We start from the raw sequence: 19163 nt of genomic DNA on the forward strand, positions 1-19163 counted from the left end.
TGGAGGGATTGGGGCCAGGAGGCCGAAGGAGCGCAGTGAAGGGGTTAACTTACAGAGCCCTACACACCTTGGCTGGGGCAGCTCTGGTCTGAGCCCCAGAGCCAACAGATGGTGGAACCCTCCAGCCATGCCCACAGCTGAGCCTGTCTGGCAGCCGGGCCTCCATCCTTGGCTCTGCCATGGTTATAGTTCTCGGTGCTTCATACTGAGAGTTTTCATGGAGCAAGTTTAGGGTAGTTTTGCTCCAGTTCTTAGGTCACATTCACACTCTGTCCTATGATCAGTGCTGACCATGGTGCAACCCACAGGGTGGGCATTCAAACAGTGCTCCTCCTGCCTTGGGTTTGTCCCTGCGTTAGAAGCCCAGTCTGGCTGCCTTTTTTTGGGAGGGCACCTCGCGCACACTGTAAAAGCTAAGCAAACACAACCCTATCTGAGGCACCAGCCTTCGTACTGCATGGGTTGCTCTGGGCTAAGTCAGCAGAACCACCCAAGGTTCCCTGCAGGCCTCAGCCTTGGTTGGCTGTACCTACGGGTTCGTTAAGTCAAGTCTCGCTCCACTAGCCCCCCCCTGCACACCCCAATCCCCTGCCCCCGCCCAGTGAAACTGAGTGAGGGTGGGGGAGAGCAAGCCACTGAGGGAGGGGAAATGGGCAGGGGGAAGGAGCGAGACTAGAGTGTTTGGTTTTGTGGGATTAAAAAGTTGGCAACCCTAATCTTCCCTCAGAATAGTTTGGCCAACAGAAAATTGAGTTTTTGACACCATGCAGTTTTTGGTGTCAAACTCACCCTTCACCCACCCCCACCCTGCTCGCCAGGGAAACTGTTGTTCTTTTGGCCTAAGACAGGGGAGGCCAACCTGTAGCTCAAGCTACATGCGGCTCTTCAGAAGTTATTATGCAGCTTCTTGTATAGGCATTAACTCTGTGGCAGGAGCTACAGGCACCAACTTTCCAATGTGCCGGGGGTGCTCACTGCTCTGCCACAGGCCCTGCCCACCCCCCACTCCTCCCTTGAGCTTGCAGTGCCCTTGCTCCTCCCCCCCCCCCCCCCCCCCCCGCCTCCTGCATGCCAGGAAACAGCTGATGGGGAGGTGCTGATCTGCAAGGTTGCTGGTGGGCGGGAGGTGCTGGGATGGGGAGGGAGCTGATGAGGTATTACTGTGGCTCTTTGGCAATGTCCATTGGTAAATTCTGGCTCCTTCTCAGGCTCAGGTTGGCCACCCCTGGCCTAAGACTTTAGTCCATGGAAATTGTGAAGTTTTTTTGTGTTTTCATCAAACACTTCCGCAGGGGGAAAGAAGATTCAGGCCAGTGCTACTCGGCACTGGCTGAAACGAGCCCACTTCCCCACCCCAAACCTGCACCTGGAGTCTTTTCTAGGATTGCGAACCCTTCAGGAGTCACCAGGAATTAAAGTGCAATTGTTAATTAAAGCTTATGTCATGTGATGAAACCTCCAGGAATATGTCCAGCCAAAATTGGCAAGCCTAATCCTTGCCATGACAGGAGAGGTTCCGAGGGGGTGTGTTGGGCATTGTCAGTGAGCACTGGGGGGGGCACAATCACGCTATGGTGCATCTCTTAGGCAGGAGGGGCTGTATCTCAGGGACACCAGCTGATGCCCCAGGAGCAGTCCCATGTACCCCCAGGAGAGACTGAATGGAAGGGCTGTACCACTGCTCCAAAGCAGCTCTGCTCGCCCAACCCTTGGGCCTCCTACTGCTCTTGGCCTGACCCACCATCTTCTCCACATCCAAACTGCTCCACTATCCTTCACCCACCCCCACACTGCACCTGCCTTGCTGGCCCCAGCTTTCTTCAGCACTTTGCATGGGGCTTTGCTCCCTTCTGGGGCTGGCTAGCTGCTCATCACTGCTCTTCAGCCAGTCCATGGGGGGCACCTGAGTTAGCGTGAGGAGCGCCTGCTCGCCTCTGTCATGCTGCGTGGCCCAGCCAGTTCCTCCTGTGAACAGGCTGAGTGCCAGGCTCAGCTTTTTTGGGGGAAGCCCAATACCATCTGGGAGGAGTTTACTCTGTGAGGTGACTCACAGGCTTTAGCCTAAATTCCTGCCCAGGAACCACCTGGAATTGTATTTGCATCTGTTCATTTACATCCCCGTTTACTACCTCAGCCCCAGGGGATGCTAACCCTTGCACACTTGAAGGGGGGGGGCACAGAGTGGGGGAGAGAGCTTCCTTGCACCCTCGCTAATCTGTACCAGAAACTTCTATTCTCAAACTCTGTTCACTTTTTTTTTTTAAACATCTTACTAACATTTTTAAATCTTAGTAAGGTGAAACCTTTCAGGAATTCCCCTGCATTGTCTCTAGCCATTGTAGACACGACTATGGGTCAGGTTGTTCCCACGCTCAGATCAATCTGGCTCTGAGCCTGTTCCGCGTAGCCAGGTTTGCTCCACCGCGGTGCTAGAGCACACGCCACTGAGGCACAAGCACCCGCAACTGCCTGCTTGAAAAACATCCGTGTTTTGTTTCTGAAGTCTATAGGGCAGCTACCTGGAGCTCAGGCCAGACTTTTACCCACCACTAGGCCTTAGCTGAGGCTGCCACAGCAGAGGCCTGTTCTGGTAGGGCTGTGCTGCAATCCTTGTTGAACAAGGACCCCGGCACCCACTTCCAAGCAGAGAGCGAATAGCTTGTTAGGCACCCAGAGCGAACAGTCAGTTACTCTACAGTGTTTACTCAGCCAGGTAGTTTGTCCACTTGGATCCCATGCCCTGCTTACCCTCCCTACGCCTGTGCAGGCTGATGGCTGTGGGACTCTGCCCTGGTGAAGGAACCGAGGCAGTTGGGCCCTCTCTGTGTTTTATGCCCTTGCCTGGGGAAAGAGGCAAGTCATTCATTTTTGTCTTGACCAGGCCAGAGGGCAGGTTCAGCCCTCCTGAGCTGTGGTATGTGGCCTTAGCTAAGGGTCCATAACCAGCAATGACATCACTCTGCGGCAGTTCAAGTGATGAATCAGGCAGCATAGTGCACATTCACTATAAGCCCCTCGGCAGATTAGCCAGTTTGGAGCTCCCACCTGCAGTGGAGGTGTGTATTTATAAGCCAGTTGCCCTTGGCCCAGGCAGTCAGTCAGTTCCAGGTAATTGAAAGCCAAGGGAAACCCCCTTCATCCACCCAGAAAGGGGGAAGTAGACAAAAGAGAAACCAACCCATCCAAGGTTGTTGCCATTTCCCTTTTGTCTCAATGGGAGGCTGCAGTGCTGCATTTCTGGCAGCATAGGGGTTGAAGCTACATCTCAGCCACATTCAGGTCCAATCCCTGTGGGACCAAAATGGCATCTTCCAGCAGCAGCGCTGGCCCTGCTTCCCTATGGTGGGCCTAGGGGGCAGCGTTCTAAGGCAAAAGGGGATCTGAGACTGTTGCCTAGCAGAATGGGAAAGGGCAGCTCTATGCATGCCCTCACTGCCTGTTTCTCCTCTCTCTCTGCCCCAGGAGCTCTAGGGCTGGGACCTGGTAGGCTACTGGGGTTGCACCCTGGGGGCTTCCTAGGGTGACCAGATAGCAAGTGTGAAAAATCAGGACAGGGGGTGGGGCGGGGGGGAAGATAGATGACCATAAAAAAAGAGCCCCAAATACAGGATTGTCCCTATAAAATCAGGACATCTGGTCACCCTAAGGCTTCCCCCTCTGCAGCTGGGATCGCAGGAAGTTGGATAATGATATTGTCAGTGACTCACCGGTTCAGCTCGCAATAGGCCCTTTTCCTGGCCCCCAGTAGCTTCATTCAGTGCCACAGCAGAGAGACAAACAATAAAACCCTCTTACTCCCAGCTGCCAGGAGCCTGGGGGTCTGCCAGCTTTAACTATCAGAACCGACACAGCCACAGGCGAACGAGCTAATCACTACAGCTCCTGCTTCAGCAATGGAGGCAACAGGTTTCTACCAGGTGCAAGACTGGCCCACTGCCAGATCCTTTCCAACCACGGCAACGAGGCCAGGAAAGAAGCCAGCTCACCTCCCCCCAGGAGCATGCAGGCCTGGCTGTTAGAATGGTGCAAATTCAGGCCATGCGATATGGAAGGCAGAGAATATGGACCGATGCCCATTTTATTTGGTCACTTTACAGATCTGAGCTGCATTTTTACACTGCAGCCTGCTTGTTAAAGTTGCAGCAGTTCAGCGTGAGGTTTTGGATCACCTGGCCTACCCCTAACCCGGATTTATAAATACTGGATTTAATAAGCAGCTAGAAACCTAGGAAACAAGTCACAGCATGTCCAGTGTTGGTGTTTTTTTTTTTTTTTTTTTTAAAACACCTTTATTTGACAAGAAAACAAAGTTATTTACAGTAGTTTTTTGCTCCGTAAATTTCATTCAGAGGATTCTTCCCTTCCCTTTGTTGCTTCACTCTCCACTGACATCCAAGCCCAACCAGGAGGGGCTTCACCATCAAGATGCCAAACAGGATACAGCTCTGTGGTGCCCATGCTGGATGGAGCAGTGCTTTGTGGGAATTGCAGTTCTCTCCCTCCTTTCAGTTACATACACCAGCCCCAACACTTCTCAGCCCAGTCCCAGGAAGTTTTGATCCTCCAGAATGCGGCAGAGAGGAAGGAAAACAAGAAGGTGAGAACTCTCCACTCCCCAAGAAGCCAATGGTTAGGCCTGTCCCTTCTAGGATGGCCAGGAGGTAGCGAGCAAAGCCAGGTTCACATCCTCCATCCAGAAATAGATGGGCCTGGGGGGGGGGGGGGGGAGGAGGAGGAGTAGAAGATAGACAAAAGAAGCCTAAATTGATCATTGTTGTCCCTTCCCAAGAAAAGAAAAGAAAAAAAAAACACCACACAGCTCTGCAGGGAACATCACTATGAATAAAAACCCCAGGCAGCTGCCTGGTGCACTGCAGCATTACCTCCCCTAGGAAAGGAAGCGGTCAGGACAGTCAGGGTGCTTTCCCTCTCTTACACCCTGTGTGGTCCTTTGTACCAGCACACAGTGGGTGAGAGACACTAATCAAACCAGTATGGGAACATCTTATACCCACTGTTCACTGATGTGAAGGACCGCACACAGTGCAACAGGAAGTCAGATCTCTTGACTCATCTACGGGACATGGGAAGGGATTTCTCCCAACTGCTGCAAGTTGCATTGCTCCTTCTCATGGGCCCCATTTTGCTCTAAGCAAAAGGTTATTTAAAAAAAGGGGGATTCCCTGCTAAGCCACCACTTTTCCCTTCACAGCCCCAAATCCCACAATGCACTGCTCCCCCTCCACTGCCCACAAGTTCCTATCCGCATGAGCCCCAGGCACGGATGCCAATCGTATCCTGCTGACATTAATATCACTATTCATGCAACATAATAATTAGGCTAACAACCTAGGATTAGTGTTTCTCAAGATAGATATATAGGTACATATATATCGCTATTTAACTTACATTTACAGTGAAACAGCAATATTAAACATGGGGATGTTCATTCAACCCACGTTGTTCCCATTTCTGCAGGCTCCAAGAGTTACTATTCAAATGAAAGGTGCACAGCCTGTAACTCACAGCTATTTGGATTCATAACTGCTCCGCGTGCAGTTTGTGGCCCATGCCACCCTCCCCCTAACCCTAGACTCCCATTGGCAACTCAGACTATTCACAGGGCTACGTAGGTTTTTTGTTTTGCTTTTGTTGTGGCCACAGAGAGATTGCAGGCTCAAAGTGCACGAGATCCTGCTCTGTGCAATAAGCCAGCTGGCCACGAGAGGTCACCATTGCTCCACCAGTGTGGCAGGAACTACATTCAGCATGATGAAAGCAAGGATTTGAAGATTCCAACCAGCATGTGTTTCATAGGCAGTTTGTTGTTAGCACATCACTAGCTTAACCAAGACTCTGCTTTCCAGGGAATGCCTCATGCAGGCTGAAAATGTTACAACAGCAAGAGAACAAGCAGGCAGTCCATGCCCACAAAGATTCCCTCTTCTGTTGGAAAGAGGGTATTACAAAAATAAAAAGTACAAGTTATTTCACAGTCAAGATTAATCTCCAACCCTTCCCCACTCCCCCACTGAAATGCCCTTTCTTCTGCTCTTGGTCGGTATCCTCCCAGGACATATGTACATTCCTCTCTCCCTTCCATGATATGAGGTGCACGTCTACAGCAGGAACGCAAGAGGAACAGGGAAATGGTGAAGTGTTTACCAAAAGGGAAAAAAAAAAAAAAAGTCACAATCAAGAAATGTTTTCAGCAGATAAGATTGCTGAACAGCACCTCAGAGATTTTACTGGCAACAACAACATTAGGGGGTTTTGTTTCTTTCAATGGAAAAAAAAAAAAAAGCCACAGATTTAAGTTTTCCAGTTAGTTTGATCTTTGCCTTTCCACAGGCTCTCCAGGGCCGCTCAAGGCTCTGCGGCTAAACTCTCCATTCACAAAATATATACAAGGCAAAACAAAGAGGTGGCCCAGAGAGGTTTAGGGGAAAGTCTTTTCCTCCTCAGGTGTTCAAAACCCAGAAGGTTTCTCACCCCCTTTAGATGCAGTTTTGGCTGGACACTTCATTTGTTTTTCTCCCATAAAGTCAGCAGGTTTTTCCAGAGTCTTACACAGCAAAATAGTCATCTAGTAAGAGGTCAAGCCAACTACAAAGCTCTCTCCCCACAACAGCCACTAAGATCCTTCCAAGGAGCCAGGCCTACCTCCTTTGGGCACCTGAAGAGAGGCGATGTCTCCAACACGATATAAGAAACCCCGGGTGCAATCAAAGGTGCGAGGGATGCTTGACAGCTTCCGAACATCGTGACAATGAAAAGGGTCACGCGTCCCTCCAGATGAAGATGCTGCAGTCCACAAGGGCTGCTTTGTGGAGGTCCGAATGCGGTCAGGCTCCTTGGGTCCCCTCCTGGTGGGAGAAGGATGTGTAACATCTGGGATGAGGATCTTCACTGCCGAGAAAAACAAAAAACAAAAACAAAAAACCCACCACCACCTTCAGCCGGCAGACGCCAAACCCAACAAAGCTCTAGAAGACAGGAAGGGTGGGCAGACCCAGCTGGAGCCAGCACAGAGCAGGTTATTTGGAGACTGGGGCAGCCTGGGGCTCTGTGTGCCATAATGGGGGCAGCTGCCCATTCTGCCGCTGCGATTCCAGCTCGGCCGCCTTCTGCAGCGCCACTTCCACCAGCAGCTGGAAGCTGCTGAAGTCCTCTCCGAAAAGCTCGGGCGGTGTGGGGGGTGGGGTGTTAAAGAGTCCGTTGGTGGGGCTGGCCGCGTCCGTCCTGGCCAACAGCACCATGGTGCTGCTTGTTGTGCTCAGCTGAGCCTTGGGGTGGGGGTCCAGCTCCATCCGGGGGAAGGGGGGCTGCTTCTCCTGCTCAGCCCCATGGGTGCTCACCACGGTCAGGCTGCTGGCCAGTGGCTGCGTGGGGTGGCAGATCACCTGCGGGCAGACAGACATGGACAGCACCTTGGGGGTGGCAGTGGCAGCAGCCGTAGCGGGAGCCACAGGAGGCATCACCAGCACCCCAGAGCCAGTGGTGGCCCCACGGGGCAGGGCCACATCTGCGGTCTTGCCCCCTCGGCGAGAGATGGTGAACTGGTTGGGGTCCTTGCCGTCCTTGCGCAGCATGTCGGGGAGGAGCCGCCGCCGGGCATTGATGAACCAGTTACAGATCTGGGGAGACAAATTACAGCTCAGTCAGATCGGCTGCCAACGAAGCCCCGTGGGGGAGAGGCCAAGGCACCATGGAGTCAGGCGGATTAAGAACGCCTCCTTGAGGAGGGAAAGAGAACAGCAGAGTCCTCAGCCATGACAGGGACGTGGCTGCCCTCCGGCCTGAGCAATGACATCTCTCTAGCCTTCACTTGCCCCAAGTCAAGCAGAGAGGCGTAAGCTTCCCTTCAGCACCACCCTGAGGGAGGGCAGGCTGAGCTGCCGCCATCTGCCCTCCTTCCCTTCGAGTTGCTGATGCTCCATCTCAGACCTGCCTGGGCTAAGTGCTCCAGGGGGGCCCAGGCTGCTCAGGGGAGCTGATTCACCTGTTTCCTGGCCAGCATAGCCCGCTTTGGGGCCTGGGCCAGCTCCATGCACAGCTGGGGAGGCTGTGCTACTTTGTGCTGTTACTCTGCTGCCTCAGGGGCAGGGATTTAGGGTCCGTTCCCCCATCCCGTGTTACACTCTGGCTCACGGTAAACTTTGATATAGGCCGTGCTGCCCCCGTCAGTAACTCTACAGCAGTGATTCAGGACACCATTATAACACTTGTAGCCCTGCCTCAGACAAAGCTAGAGCCCTGCTAATAAAGGGTGGTTCAGGATGGCTGCAGCTAACACGGCTCTGGGCCGCTGTGGGGAAGAGGCTCAAAGGGCCAGTCCTGCTCCCAAAGCCAATGAGAGCTTTGCCATCCATGCCAATTGGCCCTTAGCAAACCATGTCATTCTGAAACCTGTAAGAACAAGGTCATTTGAACTATTCTGGGAGAACCACACTCACTGCAGTCATCAGAATGCACAAGTTTTCCTGTATGTCCCTCTTCAAAATAAGCAGGAGGAGGGGGCAGTAAAGTCCAACTGGTTTGGCTCAAAAGACCAGATGTGCCCTTGTCACCTGAACATGTCTCCTACTCTGACGCACTGCCCAGCCAACCCAGGGCAAAGCTGAAAGGGAGTCTTCCAAGATTCTTAACGTGCTTTCCTTGCTCCTGATCAGATCTGGAGAATGGATTGGAAGTAGAGGATGCAGCATTTTGTACAGGGCCAACTTGTGCCAGAAGACTCACTCTAGCTCAATGGGCCCATACATCCCTGATCTGGAGACAGATTTCCTTCACGTAATGCAAGGGCTTTGCTGAACACAGGCAGATTAGTGTAACATTCTTTCCCGCATGGACGCAGGTCAGCAACACTCAGGCATGGAAGAGACACTCCTCCACATGACTGCTGTTAGGGCAATCACAAGCCAAGACTCGCCTGTCAATACAATGTTGACAATGTGGCTTTTAACAGTTATAAAGCTTTAAACTTTTTCAATCTCAATATCTACAGTCAATGAATAATTGTCTGCCCCCTCCCCCTATTTCCCATAGTTGTGAAGATTTAAATAGATCAGAGTTCTTAAAAACAAACCGATATTAATCCATAAAACTTTAATTCTGCCAAGTCTATTTATACGATGCCTTTCATCCCAGCACACTTCTCAAAATGTATATATGTAGGAATAATTTATTATATACATATATATATATATATACACACACACACACACACACACACCCCCTCTGAAATATGGCCCTCACTGGGGTGAAATGCACACCAACTCTACAGCTAAGGAGAAGTAGTAAAGATGTGTTTGCTATTAAGGGTTCCCATTTCTTTACAGAAAGATAGCCCTTTCCACCCTTGATCTAATTAATACTGCAGTGCACTATAAAAGTGGTACTAACATATCACCATTTATTTTGCCAACTAGCAGAATTATGGTCAAACTCTCAAAGGAGCATTCAAAAAAAAAAAAAAAAAAAAAAAGTGCACTAACTGAGCAAGGCTCTGTGGGTAGATGTCTGCAAGCCCCTTGGAAATGCAGCTGCCATTTATTCGATTTGTTCTGCAATGTATATCAAGATCTAAAACCAATAAAAAGCTAGATGAAAATCCCTGTGTTCTACATAGAAAACAATTAGAAGAGTATGAAGCAGACAAAGTGACTGATCTCTTCCAAATCAACAGCTGTGCAAAATATTCCCCCTGAGGACAGAAAAGTTACTGCAACTTGGATCACTATTATCAAGAGCTTTGTATTTTTTTTGGACTTTCAGACAATAGTTTGTATCTGACACCCTTACAAAAGTCACTATTTCATGTCCCACAGGCCCTAATCTTGCAAGCTGTGTAAGAGCTCTCTGAAGTTCTGCACACGGAAGACTTCAAGGATCAGAGTGTCTCTAGATTCTAGTTTGATTTTCTTAAAGGGCCACTGTCAGAAAAATCATAAGCCCCGTCCTATCCCCTGCTCCCACTTAAATCATAGCAGGACTGGGACCCATCATTGAACACCCACACTTTTTAAAGGCTATGAGCAATGATGTAGAGTATTCAACAGAAAAAGACTTTAAAAAAACCTATTGACTTTGTACCATTCATCTTGTTTGTTTTCCTTTAGACATGTCACTCGAGAGGGGAATTTTCTCTTGGCTTTACCAGGATAATTCCAGGTAACAAGTTAGGGTCAGATCCTCAGCGGATGTCAATCTACACCACTTCTGGAATCACTGCGGCTCTGCGGAGTCACAGCGGCTGAGGATCTGGCCCTTAACGAGGTAATTAGAGTGGTTATGTTCTGTTTCTAGTCAGCTGCTCTCTGTGTGTTGGACACTAGCACAAGGCTGTTGTGTGCCTGGATTCACACCATACAGCATGGCTTGGATTAGACAACACACACTTCAAGAGAGCGTTAGTATCCAGTAGGTTTTGTAACTAACCAGCTAATGCAGGGGCCAACCTTAACTACCCCGTTCCCCTTTAAAGGTAACCCCCAGCTTATTTTTAAGTAAGGCCAGTGTTTTCCCTAGCGCTCATTCTTTTGCGATTCACCATTACAGCACATAGAGAGGTGGGAGCTCGGCAATCACCGACTGTTTCAGCACTTCAAACTACGGCCGGAGACGAGCCAAAAGCAACAGCTCCCCCTGAAGTCCTTGGGAGTTACAGGTGCTCAGCACCTTTCAGACTCAGACCCCATTAAGGATGGATGGGGTGTGTGTGTGTGTGTGTGTACACACTTCTACAGAGTAGGCCTGTTGGGTTCCTCTAGATTTGTTTGTTTGGGGGATGGGTAAGGAAGGAGCCGGTGGGGGGTGTTAAGTCAATTTCAAACTCACAGGCAACAAAGCTTTTGTTGAATCTGCAGGTTTCCTGGGACCAGGCACAACAGTCTTATCTACTTTGCAAAAAGTTAAGAGATACGTGGCTTCCTGGTTTCCCTGGAGACCAAGCACTGCTGCTCTCACATTCCTTGTCTGCCAGCCACTGGCCCCCGCTCTGAGAGATGGTGGACAGAAATATATAATCACATGCACTGGACTGGGTGGTGGCTGGTACTTAACCCTGATTTTTAAGAGACTCTAAGGGCCTGGGCGACTGGCAGCAGTTCAAATGGAAATGTCAAGTCTGAACCTCCAATGCCACCTCCGGGGTGCATTCAGGGCTCAGTACGTTTCGTTTTCTGTGACTGCAAAGAGAGAGGTTTGCACAGATCCTCCCCACACCGTGAGTCACTGCCATTGTGACAGATTTTTGTTACCAATCTGCTTACCCGTGGGGGGCAATTTTACTGTGACTGTGACACCATCACACCACGATGGGCCGGGGGGGGGGGGGGCGACCTCAGAGCTCTCCCCCCACACACCATGGAACGGACATGTGGAGGGAAGGGGGGAGAAGAGTCAGGGGAAGTGACAATGTTAGTACACAAGGCACTGCTTTGGGGCACTTACGCACTATTTGATACCCTTTGTATTATTATTCCTACATCCCAAACTTATCAACTATGTCTGCACAAGAAAATGATAGCCACTGGCCCAAGCACCCTGAGCCAGCTCCATGGGCTCTCTAGCATCATCGGAGCAGCTGTAGGGTTCCCAAAAATGAAAGGGAAGAGAAGTTTAGAGAGTCACATGCTGAGTGTATGTCTGCCCTGCTGCGAGGGGGGTCAGTCCGCTGTAACAAAATACATGGCCAGATTATCCAAGTGTTGTTCAGAAGCTGCACACACAATAATCACAAGTGTATGCGCAAAGCAGGTTACTGTGCACATCCAAACGTACAGCGAGGACATCCAGGCACGTGACTGTGCCCTGAAATTAGGTGATAACTGGCACTTGGTTTATTTGAAAAATCTGGCCTTTCAGTTTTTAAATAATAAAAAACTGAAACAATAATAAATCACCTTTAAGACTTGAGAACCTTGAACTTCCAGGTTCTGTTCACCAGCAAGTTATAAGTGAGACAGAAAACAAATAATATTAGCTGAGTCTTTATAGGGACAGCAGCAAGACAGAGCATAACAGCATAATCTTGGCTTCTGATCTCCCACTTAAGCAGGGTCAGGCCTGACCGGCAAGTAGCTGGGAGTCACTGAAGGAAAACCACAGCACCTACAGAAGGAGTGGGGGCTATTTGGTAGGTGGCATTTTTCCTCTAAGCCAGCACCAGTACACTGGCTCCAAGGAGCTCTGTGCTACTGGAGATGCCATCTGTAAAATGCTATTCAAAAAAAAAATCACAGTTAATCATCACTTGCTGTCATTAAAGATCCCCAGCACTTTTCACCAGAGTTGGGATATTGAAGGCAGCACCACGACCAGATTCCTGCTGGGGGACTTGCACTCTGTCCACATTATAAGAAATAAACACCCATCACCATCCTTTGGTTTCTTTTCTCTTTGTCCTACAGGGTTATGCAGCATTGCTCTCCTCTGTTAGACAGCTGCCATATTCCACCTCAGAGGGGGCAGCATTTCAGTGGTAGATGAAGGAATCCCAACATAAGGCTACGTTTTTAAATGCTTTGGAATCTGTGTTTGGAGATTAGCTATCGAAAAGCAAGCCCTTGTGCTGCTCTGTTGCACTTAAGCATAGACGTGGATGGCCCCAGAATTCATCCCAAATATAAAGAGCCCAAAAGAACATGCAGAACAGAGTCCCCAGCAGAGGGGGCCACATGGTGTTCCCCAGAATAATTAGATGGGGGATAGACAGCTTCACATGTCAAATTGTCCCGTATTCTGTTAAAAGCAACAGAGTCCCGTGGCACCTTTAAGACTAATAGATGTATTGGAGCATAAGCTTCTGTGGGTGAATATCCACTTCGTCTGTTGCTCATCCTGCAGCACAGGTAAGGAGGGGAGGGTGCCTGCCTCCACCGCTGGTTGCGGCACAGGCCAGCCTCTCTGGGCCTGGCATACGGGAGCTGCTGCAGCCGGCTCAGCCTCTGCCCCAGCACAGAGTGACCCTTCCCAGAGCCTCTCACCACCCAGACCCTGCTGATCTGGATGCTGTCAGGACATCCCTAGAGAGTCCAAACCAACAGGGCTGGAGTGGCCACATCTCACAACCTAGCAGTGCTCAAACTCACCCTGCAGAATGCCCCCTCCACTATGGTTTGCCACAGAATGCACAAATCAAGCCTTCCAGGGGGCATGAAGAAGAAAGTCTCACAGAGTGGCACAGTCCGGAGAATACCCATGATGCTGGGACATGCCAGCCCTGAATGCGCTTCAATATCACCCAGCAATGGGCTTTAGCTCTGTTAGATGGGATGGGGGGAGGGGGAAATCCTATAATCCAAGTGTGGGGGCTGGCAGCCGGCATGCCTTAGCAGATCTCAATTGCCATCATATCACAGAGGGAGACAGGGAACTGAGAGGGACCCAGTCAAACAGCACCTTGAACTGCACCCCAAAATGACTGAGAAATCAGTGCTCAGTGCAGAACAGGCATTAATGCCCCAGCCTCCTCCTGCACTAGCCAATGTTTGCCTTCAGATGTGCCTCACGTGGATCACTCCGCAGTGACCCTGCGGGGATGACCAAGACATGGGGCCCCATGACACAGCCCACATTCAAAAGGAGGCATTGTAATCTTCCAGCCATGCACAGATGGACGGAGAATTGCTCTGGGATGCTGCTGCTCCCCATGCCCGTTTCCCTAAACTAGGTTACTGTGATGAAACCATCACACTCATTCTGATATCGGAGTCTCTGGAGTAGCATTCTGCCCACAGTAACTCCCCAGCTGCGCTGTGTCCTCTTCTAATAGAGTGGGTTCAGATTCAGACCAGGTGTGAGCGGGTGTCACTGTACAACACTTCAGCTGAGTGGCTGCTGCAACTAAAGTCTAATCACATTTCACCTGTGTCTCCCCCCCCCCCCTTAAAGTCTAATCACATTTCATCTGTCTCCTCTAGCAAATCCACCAATTTTTCAAAGGCACTATTTGATAGGAGTACAGGTAGCAGCATCTGCCCTTTCACTTAGCACTCATGAGAGCAATGGTCCAGTAGCACTGGCTAGAAAGACTTATAAACAAATAGGAATAAAAACCTCAAGGCAATTTTTGTAAGAGTAGAGGTTACACCCAGTCCAAAAGGCCAACCCTGCCCCGCTTACAGTTTTGCATTGTGGTTGCACTCCGCTGCCCCAGAACTGGGCTGCAGATGTTGGGGTTATGGAGCACTCTGGGGTCTTTCAGGAGGAAAGGTGCTGTATATGTAAAAATAGCTTTGCTGCTTAACCTCTCTGCCTCAGTTTACCTCTGTAAAACAGGCCCCCTAATACCTACAATCCATCTCATGAGAGTGGTGCCATGCTTAATGCATTACAGTCTGCAATGTTCTTGGAGATCTTCAAATGAGTTCTCCTTGTACAATACAAGTGCAAAGCAGTTTTCTGCCAAATATTATTAAGCAGTGCCAGGTCCCAACCCCCCGTGCCATGCATTTAACTTAACCCCCTTTGGTCACCAGAAATACATCCTCTTGGGGGGGATAGGAAAGGTCGAGAGACATTCTCACCTGCAACACAGAGAGGTTGGTCTGTCCAGACAGACTGAGTTTCTCTTGCTCAGATGGATATGCATTGAACCTATGCTCATAGAGCCAGTCTCGGAGGATCTTCACCGATTCCTTCGGGAGGTTCCCCCTTCTTTTCCTCTTGTTCGATTGCAACAGGTCCAGAGAGGCAGTCCCATCATCTTCTCCGAGGTCGCTGTCTGACATGGTGGAGCTGCCTGCAGACCGCTCCTGGTTAAAGCCTAGCAGAGTGAAAACAAAACAAAGCACAGGTTACGCCACATTCCATTTTGTGACTGGCCTGATGCAAAGGGGTTCAATTACCAAGCAGTCTCTCAGCTGAGCCCTGTTTTGGGCAGAATCCCAAAGATCAAGATGAAACCATCATGTTCATCCTAGTCCCATGCAGACCCCAAACAACGACTCAAAGGCACTGCACCTCCATCTCCTTCTCAGAGAGGTTTATTGCCTTGTATTCCCCCTTCCCTTGGTAACCTGTTCACGTTCATAATATAACCCCTTATAGGCCAAAATGTGAAATAAACAGAAGCTGCAGGGTGATCTATACCTCTGAGCAACAGGTCATTTGTTCAGATGCCTAACTTTAGCCCCCAAGGCCCTGATCCTGCAGATTTCACATGCTTAACGCTAAGCATGGGCCTAACACTCCCATTCCCCTGGGACAACTCAGTGTGTGGGGTTAAGCACACCTGTAAACTTTTGCAGGATCAGGGCCCAGCACTGGCCACTTTAAGAAAACAACACAAAGCCAACCATGCATGATGAGTGTCCGGACTCCAAGAACGTACCAAACTCCTGTTAGTCAGCCTTACAATTCAAAGTTGTGACAGCAGTTAGAAGAAATCCCCTTTGATCTTGCATATAATTCGAGGTAAGATTTTGAGTATCTAACCCCCTCTGCCTCCCTGCAAAGTGTTTACAGAAGCCCAGTGGCACCCCCTGAATGTGTTCATCCTCTGCAGAGCACAGACATGAGAACACTCGAAGTTACTGCTTGGTTTGCTTTCCACACACAAAAGTCTCCAAGCTCATTTACTACTCTCCCTTCCCCATGCAGCTGCAGACATCTTTGTTAATTGATACAAAAGCCCCACAACAACCCCATGGGCAAAATTCGCTTAAGTTCCTACAGTCAGTTCGTTACCCTTCCCAGCCATGTGGCAGAGTTGGTCTGAAGATGGCATTCAAAACCTCGGTGCTTGTCTCTGCTCCCCAGCACGCACGCACACAACAAAGCAGATTCAAGTCCATTGAAATGCAAGCCCCTTCCTCCCTTCAAGAGGAGAAAATGGCAAAGCTGTCTCCCTAATTAAAAAAGCAAATGGATCCCTGTCCGGCTCCTGCATGCAGCCCTGAGTGGCCCAGGGATCAGGGGGAGCTGCTGGCTACGTGAGAGACAGAGAGGCGCTCTGTTGTGCTCCGCTTCAAGGCACTCTGTGACTGAGCAGGGATGGAGGAGGTGCTGCTGTTTCCCTTTGGCCCTGAGCTCCCACACCACCAGCTGCCCAAGAGAAGTGCGACCCAGCCCAAGGAGAAATCCAAAACACCCGGGGGGGAGGGGCGTTAATATCATCAGCAGATTTAAAACACGTTGGTTTGATCTAACTTTTCCCCACCCCTTCCATGCAAAACCCCAAACACTCTGCAAAGCCGGGTTTTCAAAAGTTCAACATCTTCTCCAGCCAGCGGCGAGGGGCCGCGTCCTAGCACAAAGGGAGTTCGAGTGGACACACTAACTCCCAACCAGCGAGACCCTTCAGACCCCCCCCCCCCCGGAAAAACTTCTCTACTCCGCTTGGATTCAAAAGAGAGAGACGCACAAAAAGGAGATATCACGTGTCCCATGTAAAGTTCCCCCTCTTGGTAAGAGACAAAAAAAAAAAAAGTCAAAGCAAAATCAATCCTCCCCCCTTTTTTTCTTCAAAACCTGAGTTTTTAAACAGCCCCGCAGATCTGGGTGTGGGGAGGGGGCTGGATAGTTTGGAAAGTTGCGGGTTGAATCCCGGTGCAAGGCGGGGGAGGGGGAATTCCCCCTTTCTTTAAATCCCTGCCTCTCTCACACACACAAAACAAACTGGGACTCCATGTTTTCTGCCTGTTACATCTGCGATCTTACCCCCAGACCTCCTTCTTTTTCTCCTCGGCCCTTCCATGGCATAGGGAGGGGCTCCGCCGGGTCCAGCTGCACCCCTCCCGGGGTGAAAAAAGGGGATCCCCCCCAAACAAAAAAAATCACGCCCAGAGGGGAGCAGAGCTCGGAGGGCGAGGCAGAGAGAGACAGAGAAAGTTTCTCTGTTTCTCTCCCGGAGTGACAGATGCCTAGACAGAGTTCTCTTTGTTCCAAAAGAAACAGGAACTTGCGCGGTTCCCCTCCACCCACCACCTAACCTCTACCACCCCCTTCCCCAAACTCCCCCCCCCCCCCAGCTGTCACTTTACAAGCTCAGCAAACAACAAAAATTCCCCGCAAACATGGATTGCTGAGTTAAGACGGGTCTGGGGCGAGAGACTTGGAGATCCAGAGGGGGTAAAAATCAGCAAAGAGAAAAAAAGACCCTGTTTTTTTTTCCTGGGGGGGAGGGGGGTGCTGTGCAAGCGGATCATTCATTCAGGGGGAGGCACGCGGTCGGGTTTGCTGGTCCTCCTGAAATGTTGCAAGAAGTGTGATCAAACAAAAGATCCCCCCCCCACGGGTCCCGAGGGGCGGTGGCGTGAAGGGCGTTTTCCCCCCCCCCCCCCCCCCGGTCCCTTTTCTTTTCCGGGCCAGGCAGGTGTTCCTGCAGTTTGGCGGCCTCCCCCAAACCCGGAGGGGGGAGGGGAGACCCCCCCCCCCCCCCCCGGTACGTGGGAGCCCGATGGGCAAGCCACGCTTCGCCAGGCACAAAGTTTGCCCGAAAGACACGCAGCTCCCAAACTTCCCAGACTTACTTTTCCTCGTCGGTTTCATGTCCCCTCCCGGGTTCAGTCCAGCTCCGGGCAGGAGGGGAGTCCGCGCAGCTGACGGGCGCTCCTGGCTCGGGGAGGAGAGCTGCCCCCCTCTCCCTTTGTGTAGCCTGCGGAGGCTTTTAAAGAGGAGGGGTCTGGGGCTGGTGGATGGGTCTTTAATACCTGACACGCTGCCTGACAGCTCCGGCTGGAAACCACCTCTGGGGCTTGACGTCAGATCCCCCCTTCCCAGGGCTGGTTCACGCACTTGGGCGCACAGTTTTAGGGGCAGCAAAGCAACCGCAGGCAGTTCACCGCCCCCCCATGAGATCTGAAATGTGGGGGAGGGGATGGGAGGAAGGGTGGGTGGTACACGGCAGAGAATCTCCTCCTCCCCTCTCTGGAGAATGCAGAGGGCAAGTTGCAGCCTCTAGCCTGTGGGAGAGGAACCCACGAGCCCACTCGTGTAGCTGCTACTGCCCAAGTCTCTGTGCAGAACATTATACAGATAAAACCCTGCAGAAGAGCAGTGTAAGCACAGGAGGTCTGATTGTTAGCTGGCGCCGAATCCGGACTAACTGCACTGAAGCTAACCCATGTAAACTAGCTTGAGAGGAGGAGCTCACAATGTTACAATAATACCCACCCTGTGTTTTTGGTGCTTAGTTTAGGCAGATCGTGGGCAATTTTCAAGCTGTATCTATAGGGTTGTTTTTAATGGGAAACATTTCTTCCCAAAGCATGCGCCAAACTTTTCAGCCCGGATTTTCCTCCCATCACTTCTCAGTTAGGAGGATGAGGTCTCCTGGAAGCCCCGATTCAGTAATGCACATGCTTCATGTTAAGTACCGCAGCAGTCCCACTGACTTCAATACCATTAGCCATGCGCTTAAAATGAAGTATCTGCATAACTGTTTGCAGCAGCAAGACATTTAAAGCAGGAGAAGCTGACAGCAGCAAAACTGCATCAGGCAGCTTCCTTCATCTCTAGGCCTATCAAGGCCCCAATCCTGCAAGGGAATCCATGCACCTCTTTTGATCTCACTGGGGAGCTGGGTGGAGCAGCGGTTTGCCTTGTTTCAGGAGCAAGGCCTAACTTCTCAACAACAAATTCAGGGACAGAACCTTGCAATAAAAGTTGAGTAAAATCTCTCTCTATATAAACAGATCTTTTTCTTTAACTGAACAGTAAAGTCCTGGCGTTTGGGTTAGCTTTGTCACTTTCTATCCGTTAACATGGAAAATCAGAATCTCTGTGTGTAACACTAGATTGCATTAAAATTAAAGGATTTTTTTAAAAGAAAGACCAATGGCAGGGAGTCATTAGCAAAGCTGGGGCAGGGATGATTTTCTTTTTGTAAAAAGTCAAGAGTAGGCACTTGTTAGTCATGGATGTTTGACGGGATTATGGAATGGAATGTGGATATGAGACCTTTGGATCTCACTTCGACCGGAGGTCTGTGACAGCCATCAGGGAGCCTGCAATGCCCACATTCTCTCCCTGGCCCAGGAGGAGGTGGGTAGGACTGGCGAGCTTTGGCGTTGCACTCTGATGGGGATGGCGTGGAGGGGCTGATTCATTGTAGTTATGCTGTTCCTGGGTTATTTGATTTGTAACTTGGGTAAATGATGAGTCTGTTTACTTATTGTGATATTTTTAAAAGATTGTCAAGGCTCCCCAGAGTATTG

At 50.5% G+C, this 19163-nt stretch overlaps 1 protein-coding gene across 4 annotated transcripts; it reads right to left on the reverse strand.

Moving 5' to 3' along the window:
• Positions 1-4269: 4269 nt before the first annotated feature.
• Positions 4270-18026, reverse strand: TGIF2 (TGFB induced factor homeobox 2). Of its 4 annotated transcripts, none has more exons than XM_034787523.1 (3): positions 17478-18026; positions 14532-14770; positions 4270-7637 (listed from the first exon to the last, which is right to left on the reverse strand). In XM_034787523.1, the coding sequence occupies exons 1-3, from the start codon at positions 17494-17496 to the stop codon at positions 7038-7040; spliced, it is 858 nt and encodes a 285-aa protein (XP_034643414.1). In that variant the 5' UTR covers positions 17497-18026; the 3' UTR covers positions 4270-7037. The 4 variants fall into 4 exon arrangements, with proteins under 4 accessions (XP_034643414.1, XP_034643413.1, XP_034643412.1 ...); XM_034787522.1 differs by lacking the exon at positions 17478-18026 and adding an exon at positions 16666-16916; XM_034787521.1 differs by lacking the exon at positions 17478-18026 and adding an exon at positions 15694-16241.
• Between the last annotated feature and the right edge of the window lie 1137 nt (positions 18027-19163).

This window comes from Trachemys scripta, chromosome 12, assembly GCF_013100865.1.
Source record: "Trachemys scripta elegans isolate TJP31775 chromosome 12, CAS_Tse_1.0, whole genome shotgun sequence".
Taxonomy (NCBI): Eukaryota; Metazoa; Chordata; order Testudines; family Emydidae; genus Trachemys; species Trachemys scripta.

Bases quoted from the DNA above. Each gene is read 5' to 3' on its own strand.
- TGIF2 (XM_034787521.1), bottom strand. From the start codon at position 15,733: ATGCCATCTTCAGACCAACTCTGCCACATGGCTGGGAAGG. The intron at 14,771-15,693 runs GTAACGAACTGA...TCACTCTGCTAG, and splicing joins CTGCCACATGGCTGGGAAGG to GCTTTAACCAGGAGCGGTCT. The intron at 7,638-14,531 runs GTGAGAATGTCT...TTGTCTCCCCAG, and splicing joins CCAACCTCTCTGTGTTGCAG to ATCTGTAACTGGTTCATCAA.